This window comes from Olea europaea, unplaced genomic scaffold (genome assembly GCF_002742605.1).
Source record: "Olea europaea var. sylvestris unplaced genomic scaffold, O_europaea_v1 scaffold683, whole genome shotgun sequence".
NCBI lineage: Eukaryota > Viridiplantae > Streptophyta > Magnoliopsida > Lamiales > Oleaceae > Olea > Olea europaea.
In genome coordinates this window covers 221,159-232,872 of record NW_019265217.1, presented here as the reverse complement: position 1 = coordinate 232,872, position 11,714 = coordinate 221,159, and the positions used below count along the sequence as shown (strand labels likewise).

Sequence of the window (11,714 nt, the reverse complement as noted above, 5' to 3'; positions counted from 1 at the left end):
GTTGAGGGGGGCTGAAATTTAAAATATACATGCAAAAATTTTATAAAGTACACGACATAAAATTTCATTACGACATTACCTACTGAAGTTGTACCTGTCGAGCTTTAACTGCATAAAACTCGTCGATAATAGAATCTAGATCTATTTTCTCGACAAATTCTCGTTCAATGTAGAGCGTCATATAATCGACAAGAAACTTATCCTCCATTCTATTACGAATTGTTGTCTTCACATGTTTCATTGCTGAAAAAGCTTGCTCAGTAGTCGCTGTAGATACAGGTAGTGTTAGGACAAGACGAATCAATTTAGTGAGAACAATGTAATTCTCCGACCTTCTACTTGCAACTAGAAGCTTGCATAATTCAGAAAGTGAAGACACTTGAAATCGAGGATCACGAATCACATCATACTCATAATGTTTCAACTCAAACCTCAAAGAATGAAGCTCTTGATGTGAAAAATCACAAGGATAGAACTTCTCTGCAAGCTTGCAAATATCATCCCCATTGAATGATTCAAAAGAATTTCGAGGATCCAAAGCAACAGTGAGAGAAAGGAGTTCTACCGATAGTTCATTAAATCTTGTATTTAACTCCATCAATTGGAAATCTATGGCTTCATTAAAAACATTAAAGTGGTAATGATGCTCAAGCATAACTTCTTCACGAGGACGACCAATCTTATAAAACGAGTTTAGGTTGGGTATATCAACATCATTTCTTAAACAGAAAGTTTTCACCGCATTAAGAAATTCTTCCCAACCATCTTCTCTAAATTTTTGAAGGAGACTTTTTTGTGGTGGAGACAAATCTGATAGCCGTCGGGATGTCTTGAGATCTTTTTTGAAGAGCTTGACAAAGTATGTCACTGAATCCCAAAATTTTATGCATTAAATGCGATGAGAATACAAATTCAAAGCTTTTAATGTTTTCATAAACACCATGAGCCTCAACAAGAGATCTTCCAATTGGAGAATGAACTATAAGATACTTAAGTACCTTGCAAGTTGCAGCGTATATATCTATCTAACTCTTTATTGATTCATAATGTGAACCAATGAGTAGAGCCTGATTTTTGCAAATTACCAATTTGATTGATCCCGCTTCCAAATTGTCGTTCTCCACTAGCCAACATATTCTCAAGCTCTCTTCTTTGAGCAGTTTGTAATACATTAATGCACTTAGGAGAAGAAATAATAATATTAACAATATTGTCCAAATGAGAAAAGAATTTCCAAATACAAATCACATCCTTGGCTGCAGAAACCAATTTCAGTTGTAGTCGGTGGGCAAAACAGTGGATATAGTAAGCATATGGACATTCTTTAAAAAATAACGCTTGAAGTCCGTTCCAAGTACCACGCATATTGCTAGCACCATCATAGCCTTGCCCTCTAATTTTTTTAACCCGAAGGTCATGACAAACAAGAATATCACATATCTCATTTTTTAGATTCGATGATGTAGTGTCACTCACGCTTTTGATCTCAAAGAAACGTTCTATTATAATACCATCATTTTTCACAAATTGAGAGATAATGGCAATTTGTTCTCTTTTAGATTCATCTTGCGCTTCATCAACGAGAATACAAAAACAATTTTCTCCAAGCTCCTCACGAATCATCTGTCGCACTCTATTAGCCATAATGTGCAAAATTTCTTTCTAAACATTTGGACTAGTGTACGTAGCATTTTGAGGAGCTTTATCCAATACAACTTCTCCAATTTCAATATTCATTTTTGCAAAAGCTTTCACCAATTCAATAAAATTTCCACGGTTCAACGATGATGAAGATTCATCGTGACCTCTGAAAGCACAACCTTGAAGTGCTAGCCACTTTACACTTAAAATTGTAGTCTTGAGACGTAGTCGATTTTTCAGAACTTCCTCTCTTGTTATAGCATTCATCACTTTATCAATATGTCCCAATGGTCTCATTAAATCTTCAGCTCTTCTTACACACATATTATGAAATGATGAAGGTCTTGAACCCATGTGAGTAAGAAATGCACATTTGTCTCCTTGGTTAACCCTCTTCCAATTGTTAAATCCATCTGTGACCAATGCTGAACTATTGGATAAATTAGCATTGTTCGAGAACAAAAAAATAGTAAAAACAATATACTTTATCTGTTGAAGGCGAATACTCCAACCATCGAAACTGATTGAACCATTTTTTTTAAATCGGTGATTTTGATTTCCAAATATTGACTTTCTGATAATTCAACAAAACTGGTTGATAAGGCTCTGCTCGTAGATAAGCCCGTCTAATCTCATCTTGTAAATTAATAGGATGTTCACTAATATGCTTCATTTTTTCGAGGTCTCTTTCAATCAAAATATATGGTTGTAAACCAAGTTGTGGAGACAAATTAGGCTCAAATCGAGGAGATGAAATTGGAGGATGATGAACTGAAGTATCCTCTTCAACTATAACAGGTTCAAAATGCGTACTTGTGGTAGATTCACCAACCTTTTTAAAGAAGGAGAACAATGTTTTCCGCTTCTCAGTACCAGATGATTGACAATGTTCCATTTGTAACTGTTGAGCTAGTCACTGGAATAAACGAATGAAGTCATATTGAATTATATTTAAAAAAATAAAACATGAAAATCGTAAAATCATACCAACAAAACTATTATTATAAACCTAATCAAAATTGATAACAGAAATAATCTAACCGGCTAACTCATTAGATATGAATCTCACAATTACAATTACACCCGAGATATTGGATTTCTAATAAAATATAATCTTGGCCCGCATAGTATTAGTATACCTGTATACGATTTTACACTTTTATTTTGCCATGTTCGGTGTTACCAGCCAAAATCTAGTTCTTTGCAACTCGTTCTCCATGGTATAAGGTCACGTTAATAGCACGTCGACCTGCAGCACATGAATACATAATTTAGTCAGACGAGTTTGGCATTAGAAAAGTACACAAAAAACATAGTCTCAATCATGTCAAGGCCTTGTGTATAAAGCTAGAGTTAACATCTCAATTAAATTCCGTCTAAGACACATAACACCAAGTGCTGCACAATTCCTATGATCTATCCGATTGGAATCATTACTTTCAGTTTGAGCAGGATCGGAAGCAGATTTCTTAAATCCTAGGAGAACTTTGAGACATATCATAGCCATTTGCTCCAACCTCTTTTGCCTAAGAAGACAGAACCAAGTTCTTACCCCCGTGGACACAGTCATGTCAATTGTCACACGTCATTCCTTCCAAACTGCTAGCGTTGCCAACAAATATTGTACAATTCATATCAAGGGTCCAGTTTTACTGACTGGTCTTCCCCAATCCAAAAACACAAATTAGAAAATACAGCTTTTGAAAGCAGGAAAAAAGGGAAATACAGCAATCTAGTATTGCCATATCACTGATAATGCGATGTACAAATACTTCATCTTATAGACTCATTGGAGTACAAAATAATGACTTTCTTCCAGGAGCAAAGATAAATGCAACCAGAAAATTCAAAATGTTAACATAAGAATTCTATTTATAGAACACGTGAAGGTGAGTCTAAAATAGAGGATTTGAAGAAATTGATTCCAACTAATCATAGAGATTTTAGTATGCTTGTTTGCCTAGTGACAAAACACAACAAGCAGACTAACATTAATCAATATTTTACAGTACCTCCTTCTTGTAAGCCATTAATTCCAGTTCAACTATATTTACAAGCAGAGTGAGCTATAGGCAATATGTTACCTGCATCAGCACCCTTCATTAGACTCCTTTCATTTCCATTATGCTCCAAATCAACATTTTCAAAATCATCATTTTCTTTCAATGAAGATAAAATGATGAATCGTGATGAATAGGAAACAAAAATACCTCAAACGTGGTTGCCGCTAATGACCAGTACTGTTTTCTTTCTGGAATCTTGCTTGCAAAGGCTTCAGCTTCAATTAGGCTTTGGCGTTTCTAAAACTAACGAGAACATGAGAATGGAGATTTTAGATTTGAGATTCTAAAAGAGGCGGATCAGATGTATGACTATTGGGTTACTACCTACTGGGTTGAGGTTTGGACTTTTTAAGGGAATGGCATTATGGCAAATGGGTTTGACGTTTTAGAGTTAAATTGTGTGTGGGTTAATTTTAAAAATTGGACTAAAAATTCATCCATTTAAGTGGGCTAATTTTTTACTTTGGGCCAAGCTATAATTTTTTTCCCACAAAATTTACACATAAAAATTGTATCTGGGCTACCCCTTTAAATTCGCCCCTAGACCAACTAGCAATATTGGAAAGACCGTAGCCTGCATGTGGGATCAGCTTTTTATTATTCTTTAAGTTGTTCTAAATGTTTAAAGACCGAGCTAAGAACGGATCAGAGAAGGTTACCAAGTTGAGTAGAGGGATATGTTGAAGGGAGCAAGAGTAATGAAACCAAATATGGATATAAATTGATTCGAAGGACTCTTTAAGATGAAGGGGAATTACAAAAATGTCACTAAAAATGAAAGTTCCAAAAAATTTGTCATTTTCACTTTTTGTGAGCAAAAATGTCACATTTTTGGGGTACAAAGTCCAAATTACCCTTAATGACACATTTCTAGTAGCATTAAATGCTTGATTTGAAGGAAATGCATTGACTTGATCTGATCATTTAATTTCTATTTAGAAAACATGGAGAAATGTATTTTTTATTGATTAATATGAATTTTTGTTAATAAAAAATGACCAAAAAAATTTGAAAACGTAACATAAGCAAGAAACCCTACCTTTTCTCCATCTTCTTCATTTTCATTGATCAATAAGACATTTGGTTGATTCTTCAATTGTTTTGAGAGGTTAGCAATTACAAATTCTTTATATTTTACTTTTATAGTTTTTTATCGGTACATGTTAAATACAACATGGGCATATTTCTTTAAAACTTTTGAAAGTATTATGCATCATTTGTTTGGTTTTGGAATCCTTCATAAAATGTCATTACCACCTTTAAGGTTTTGAGTAATTTCTTCCATTACCACCATTAAGGTCTCTTTAATGGCAAGGCCCAAATGTCATTTACATTTTGTCATTTGGTAGCTGAATAATAATGACCACACTTAATGTAATGTGTTGAAGAAGCCTGAGAAACCCACTGCCGTCTGCTTCCGGACATTGTCGACGGTTCATGAATTGTCGAGTTCGACATTTACAAACCTTCAGGTTAGACGTTTGAGATGTCGAACCCAACATTTACAAACTGTCGGGTTATAAAATTTTACTTTCAATTTGAACACTTAAAAATGATGGAAACCCTTGATTTGACATTTTGCTATTGTATTGATTTACGTATTATACAGTGCAATTTTCATGCTATTAAATGCGAACATATTGATTCTAAATTCTTACCATTGCGATCCCAACATTTCAGGTATGAGTAATTAGTTGAGATACATCGTGTCGTATGGGGGAAATTTTGTTCATGTGGATAACGAATGGAAGTGGAGAGGGGAAAAACTACTTCCATTCTGATGCCAACAAGTATTACCGCAGTCGAACTTTTGTTAAGGTTGAAGGAGAAACTTGATATTAGTGATCCTCGTGCTTAAATTGAATTGAAGTTCAAAGTCCCTAACTTAAATAAACCTCCGTCGAAATATGCGACAGTGAAGACTTAAGTTGGTACATATCAGTGCATAAGGAAACTGCTATCGGCGTTATTGTTTTGGAATCCGATCTCCCAAGTGTTGACATGTGAAGGGATGCAAATTTTCAAGATCCTTCATTTGCCGCAGTGGATGTTCTGCAGAACGCGGAACATGATTTTGTGAATCGAATGCATAGTATGTCAAACAATAATGCACCTGAAACACACGAGTATGATAATGAGACTGCACCATTAGATGAGAACTTGGATAACCTATCACCTAGTTTAGAGGATGCTAATTCTATTGACGTCAATGACGAGCAGGCTTCGTCACATTCCAACGGTTCGGATGGATATGAATTGACGAGAATTGTGAATACATCCGATATTGCCCAAAAGGAAATATTTTTTAGCAAGAAACAATTGTACTCGACAATTTGTGCACTTGCTTTGAAAGATAAGTTCCAATTTCGGGTGAGTAGGTCAAGCATGAAGATATTAACCACTGTATACGTCGACAGCAGCTGCAAGTGGATGTTACGTGCTTCTACTGTGAAGCAGTCTGCAATCTTTGTGATCTGTAAATTCAATAATGTTCACACATGTTCCATCGATTTTTGCAGAAATGTGCATCGACATGCGACTAGTTCTGTAATTGCCGAGCACATTTTGGAAAAATTGGATAATCCGAACCGATCGTATAATTCGAGCACTATTACACGTGACATGGAACGTGAGCTCAGTATCCAAATAAGTTACAGCAAGGCATGTAGGGGGGAAGGTGGTTGCTTTACACATGCTGCATGGGACACCAAATGACAATTTTCAGAAACTATCTTCATACTGTCACGTCCTAGGTGAGAATAACCTGGGTGTCAGGGACCGCAGCTTCACTTAGCCCCTTGACACTATCCCAGCCGCAGTTTGCCCAACTTCGATCGCACATTGTAAATATTTCTTCAAGTTTGAGTTGTAATTTTCTTTTCATTGTAATAGTTATTTCAGTTGTAAAATAGCTTTGATATTAGTAAACATTTAGTATGATTCCTCGTCTTTTAAACGTCTACTCTTCTCACTTAGATTTTTGTTCAGAATGCTATTATAGGGGGCATTAGTCATTCAAAAATCTTTCAAGCTTACTGGTGTCCGTCCCTGCACCAACAATTGTAATTTTCTGCTTTTCATCAATTGTAAGGTTCAGTTTTCATCAATTAATGTTCAATTTACTTTCAATGTATTCAAATTCTCTATTGTAAGCTTTCTACATATTTATAATCAAATTTTCTTTCGTCTCGACGCGATCGAGAAAAGGCGGAAGGTAGTCTAGCGGAGCAGACTACTGCCGCACAGTGTCCCTTTCTGTGCCAAGAAGAAAGGCACCCCGTGAAAGTTGGTATCAGAGCTACGACTCACGACCCTCGATAAGAAAGCTATAGATCTAATTACATCCCACACCACTGAAGTGGAAGAGCCTCAAAAGAAGAGTACTACTAAACAGCGCGTGGATGCGCTTGATGAGACAACTACTGGGTTGTGTTATGCCTTGGACGGTCTCGAGGAAAAAGTCGAGATGGCTGAATCCGAGATTCGTGGATTACACATCCAATTGGATGAAAGCCAAAGGGCATGCACAACAATGACTGAAACTGCTGCAATCATTCTTGATCTGCAAGATGAAATGGAATCGTTGAGAGCTCAATTACGGGTACTCCAACGGGCCTGGGCAATGGGCAAGCTTCCGTGCCTGAGTATGCTCCTAGACTCAGAATTTCCAAACCGTGTACCTACGGAGGGGCACGTGATGCAAAAAAAGTCAAAAACTTCTTATTTGACATGGAACAGTACTTTCTCGCAGCTTCGATCGAAGAGGACGCTAGAAAGGTAACCACAACTACCATGTATCTGGGTGGAGATGCAAAACTATGGTGGCGAACCAAATATGCTGATGTTCAGGCCAACAGGGTTCGAATAGATTCTTGGGATCTCCTTAAGGAAGCGATCAGATTGTAGTTTTTCTGGAAAATGTCGAGTATCAGGGTCGACGGGCACTTCAGGACCTGAAACACACAAGTTCTATCAGGGAGTATGTGAAATCCTTTTTGGGCCATATGCTGAATATTCGAGATATGTCGAAAAAGGATAAGCTCTTCAGCTTTATGGAATGGTTGAAACCGTGGACATGCACGGAACTTCAAAGACAGAAAGTTGCTGATTTAAGCATGGCCATGGGAGCCGCCGAATGCTTGAGCGACTACCAAATGGAATCTAGAAAAGATCGACCTTCGGGGAGTAATCAAGCAATTGGAGGTGATAACAGACCTTACAAACCCAGCTCGAACCCAAATGGGGAAGAGCGTTACTCTCAGAATAAAGAAGGAGCCTATCAAAGCACCCGTGGCTTTCAGGGAAACTATCATAATAGCCGTCAAGGAAATTTTAACGGCAGCAATAGTAACAATTGGAAAAAAGGAAAAGCAATGGAGGGTCGAATTGATGCCACTCCCAAATTGAAGTGCTTTTTATGCGAAGGACCTCATCGGGTGTCGGAGTGTCTTCAGAAGCGGATGGTAAATGCATACTGTCAGCTAGCAGATGACGGGTCAAGTTCAAAGCAAGAGGCCCCGTAGGCTAATTGTCATAGTGAGACCGACTCCGAAGAGGATGAGGATATAGTTGGGGCATTTGACATCGGTGCAACACACTGTCGCATCGGGTTGCTGAAAAGGATGATGTCCCATTGAAAGAGGCAAAGATGGAAGAAGCGAAGGCTCAAATTTGTAGGGCCAAAAGCTTAATGTACATTGACCTAAAAATCAATGGGAAGCCAATTAAGGCTATGGTGGATACCGGTGCTACCCACAACTACCTTGCATGTACCGAAGTAGAGCGGCTCGGACTTGTTCTGGAAAAGGATAGTGGAAAAGTCAAAGCAATCAATTCCACTGCTCAACCAATAGCTGGAGTAGCAAAATCGGTGTTGATCAAAGCAGGTCCTTTCGAGGGAAGAACAAATTTATCTGTAGTTCAGATGGATGATTTCAAGCTAATTCTGGGATTGGAATTTCTTTGGGATACTAAGACAGCAGTGTTGCCATATTCCGATTCGTTAATAATAATGGGTAATAAGCCGTGTGTCATCCCTACACAGGTTGGGAGGATGGGCGAGAAGAGTATCTCAGCCATGCAATTTAGTAAGGGCTTTAAGAGAAATGAACATTCTTTTTTGTGCACTCTTCGATTAGAGGAGATCGAAGAGGCGAATGGTCCTATTCCAAAACCCGTTAAAAGGTTTATTCAAGAATTTGAAGACATCATGCCGGACGAATTACCAAAGAAATTACCGCCAAGAAAGACGATTAATCATGAGATTAAACTTATTCCAGGTGCCAAACCTCCCGCCAAGGCACCATACCGTATGTCTTAGCCTGAGCTGGAAGAGCTTAGGAAGCAATTGGGAGAAATGTTGGAGAGTGGAATCATTGTGCCTGTGAAGTCTCCATATGGAGTTCCTGTATTATTTCAGAAAAAAAGGCAGATAGTTCTCTTAGAATGTGTTGTGACTATCGAGTCTTGAACAAGATTACTGTAAAAAAATAGCTATCATATCCCACTGGTTGCGGATTGCTTCGATCAACTGAGTCAGGAGAAGTATTACACAAAAATTGATCTTAGGTCCGGATACTGGCAAGTTCGGATCAAGGAGGGAGACGAAGCAAAGACTATGGTGGTAATCAGATATGGAGCCTTTGAATTTAAAGTGATGCCTTTTGGTTTGACAAACGCTCCAGCAACATTTTGTACTATGATGAATCAGGTACTTCACGGGGTCTTAGATGATTTTGTCGTGGTGTACTTGGACGACATAGTAATCTACAGTGAGACATTGGAGGAACATGTCCAGCATGTGAGGCAAGTTTTTAATCGGCTACGGGAGAATGAACTTTATGCCAAATCGTCTAAATGCTCACACATCTATCAGTTTCTTGGGTCACATCATTGAACAAGGAAAAATCCGCATGGATTCGAAGAAGGTTACAGCCATCAAAGATTGGCAACCACAAAAAACCTACATGATGTACGTTCATTTCTTGGGTTATGCAATTACTATCGAAGATTTGTGAAAGGCTACTCAGAAATTGCACTACCACTTACCGAATTAACAAAGAAGGATAAGGATTGAGATTGGTCATCCCAATGCCAAGCTGCTTTTAAAACGTTGAAGAAGTCCATGTGGACGAACCCAGTTTTAGCCTTGCCAGACATGACTAAACCATTTGAAGTTCATACAGATGCTTCAAATTTTGCCCTTGGTGGAGTTCTCGTGCAAGAAGGACATCTGGTAGCATATGAGAGCCGGAAATTAAACCAAACAGAATGTCGTTACTCGGCACATGAAAAGGAATTGTTGGCAGCAGTCCATTGTCTCAGAGGATGGTGTCACTATTTGCTTGGGTCTCCATTTATTGTGAAGACAGATAACACTGCAGTTAGTCACTTCATGTCCCAACCAAAACTATCGAGTAAGCAGGCTCGTTGGTAGGAATTTCTTTCGAAGTTCAATTTTATGTTAGAGTATCGTCCCGGATCTAGTAATTATGTTGCTGATGCTCTTAGTTGACGGGCCGATTTGGCCGCCATTTGCTCCGTAGCTGCTCTTTCAAGGAGCGCCATCTCCACGAACACTAGAGACCAAATTCGAGCACTTATGGAGAAGGACCCGGCTACTTAATATTTGGTCGACCTCATCAAGCAGGGTAAAACTCGACAGTTCTGGGTCGATGGGGAACTAGTGAAGACAAAAGAAGACCGCCTATATGTTCCTAAGGACGGAGATTTGAGGAAATCACTAATTACAGAATGCCATAACACGATTTGGGCAGGCCATCCTGGAGAGAAACACACTTGTGCACTACTGCAACGTACATACTACTGGCCTCAAATGCGGGACGACATTGCAACCTATGTCAAAACTTGTCTTATTTGTCAGCAAGATAAGGCAGATCATCAGAAAAAGGCGGGCTTGCTGAAGTCCCTTTCCATCCCAACTCGACCATTCGAAAGTGTATCGATGGACTACATTATTGGGTTACCAAAAGTTGAGGATTTTGGCACTATCATCGTCGTGGTGGACCGTCTATCAAAATATGCAACTTTCATTGTAGCGCCTAAGTATGTATCCACGGAAGAGACAGCTCAACTCTTCTTCAAACCTATTGTCAAATACTGGGGACTGCCTAAGGACATTGTCAGTGATCGAGATCCTCGTTTTACTGGCATATTTTGGACTGAGTTGTTCAAACTTCTTAGTTCAACTTTGAGCATGATTTCTAGTTTTCACCCACAATCTGACGGATAGATGGAGCGCTTCAATTTTATGCTAGAAGAATATCTTTGGCACTTTATCTCTACTTCGCAAAAAAAATTGGGTAAAATTTTTGGATGAGACTTAGATTTGCTTCAATGCCCAAAAGAGTTCTTCCACCAATAAGAGTCCTTTTCAGATTGTTACTGGCCAACAACCGCTACTCCCTCATATAGTGGATATCGAACGAAGTACCAAGTCCCCTCAAGCAAAGAACTTTTCTCAAGAGTGGAAACAAAATATTGAAATTGCTCGGAGTTACCTTGAGAAAGCTAAAAAATGGTATAAAAAGGCTGCAGATCTAAAGAGCCGTTTCGTTAAATTCAATGTTGGAGATCTAGTAATGGTTAAGCTTCCTGACATAAATGTTTACAAACCAACAAGAGGGAAGGACTCAAGATTGTCACCAAAATACAATGGACCATTACCCATCGTGAAGAGGATTGGAAAAGTTGCATACAGAGTTGAACTCCCTTCATGGTGTAAAATCCACTAGGTCCTTCATGTTAGTGTTTTGAAGCTATACTTTGCAGATAAGGAGGACACATCTAGAAAAATGAGTTAAAGCGACTTGTGTTTGAACTGAAGAAAGCTGGAAAGAAGGTCGCTGAAGCTATTCTTGACCATCGAATCACTAGAGCTTCTAGAAAAGATCATCAGGAATACTTGGTCAAATAGATTGGATGCAGCAGCGAGGAGAATACTTGGGAAAGAAGAAAAGATCTCGGAGCCTTCAAACCATTAATTGAAGT

General features: G+C 38.5%; 1 protein-coding gene across 1 annotated transcript; it reads right to left on the bottom strand.

The window, feature by feature from the left end:
- Positions 1-79: 79 nt before the first annotated feature.
- LOC111390491 (zinc finger MYM-type protein 1-like) lies at positions 80-1,644 on the bottom strand. Its single transcript, XM_023015538.1, has 2 exons — positions 1,086-1,644; positions 80-867 (listed from the first exon to the last, which is right to left on the bottom strand). Exons 1-2 carry the CDS (start codon positions 1,642-1,644, stop codon positions 80-82), a joined length of 1,347 nt encoding a protein of 448 aa, XP_022871306.1.
- Positions 1,645-11,714: the final 10,070 nt, after the last annotated feature.

Coding starts and splice junctions, on each gene's coding strand:
- LOC111390491 (XM_023015538.1), bottom strand. CDS start 1,644: ATGGCTAATAGAGTGCGACAGATGATTCGTGAGGAGCTTGGAGAAAAT. Junction 868..1,085: donor AAGCGGGATCAATCAAATTG/GTAATTTGCAAA, acceptor TTTGGGATTCAG/TGACATACTTTGTCAAGCTC.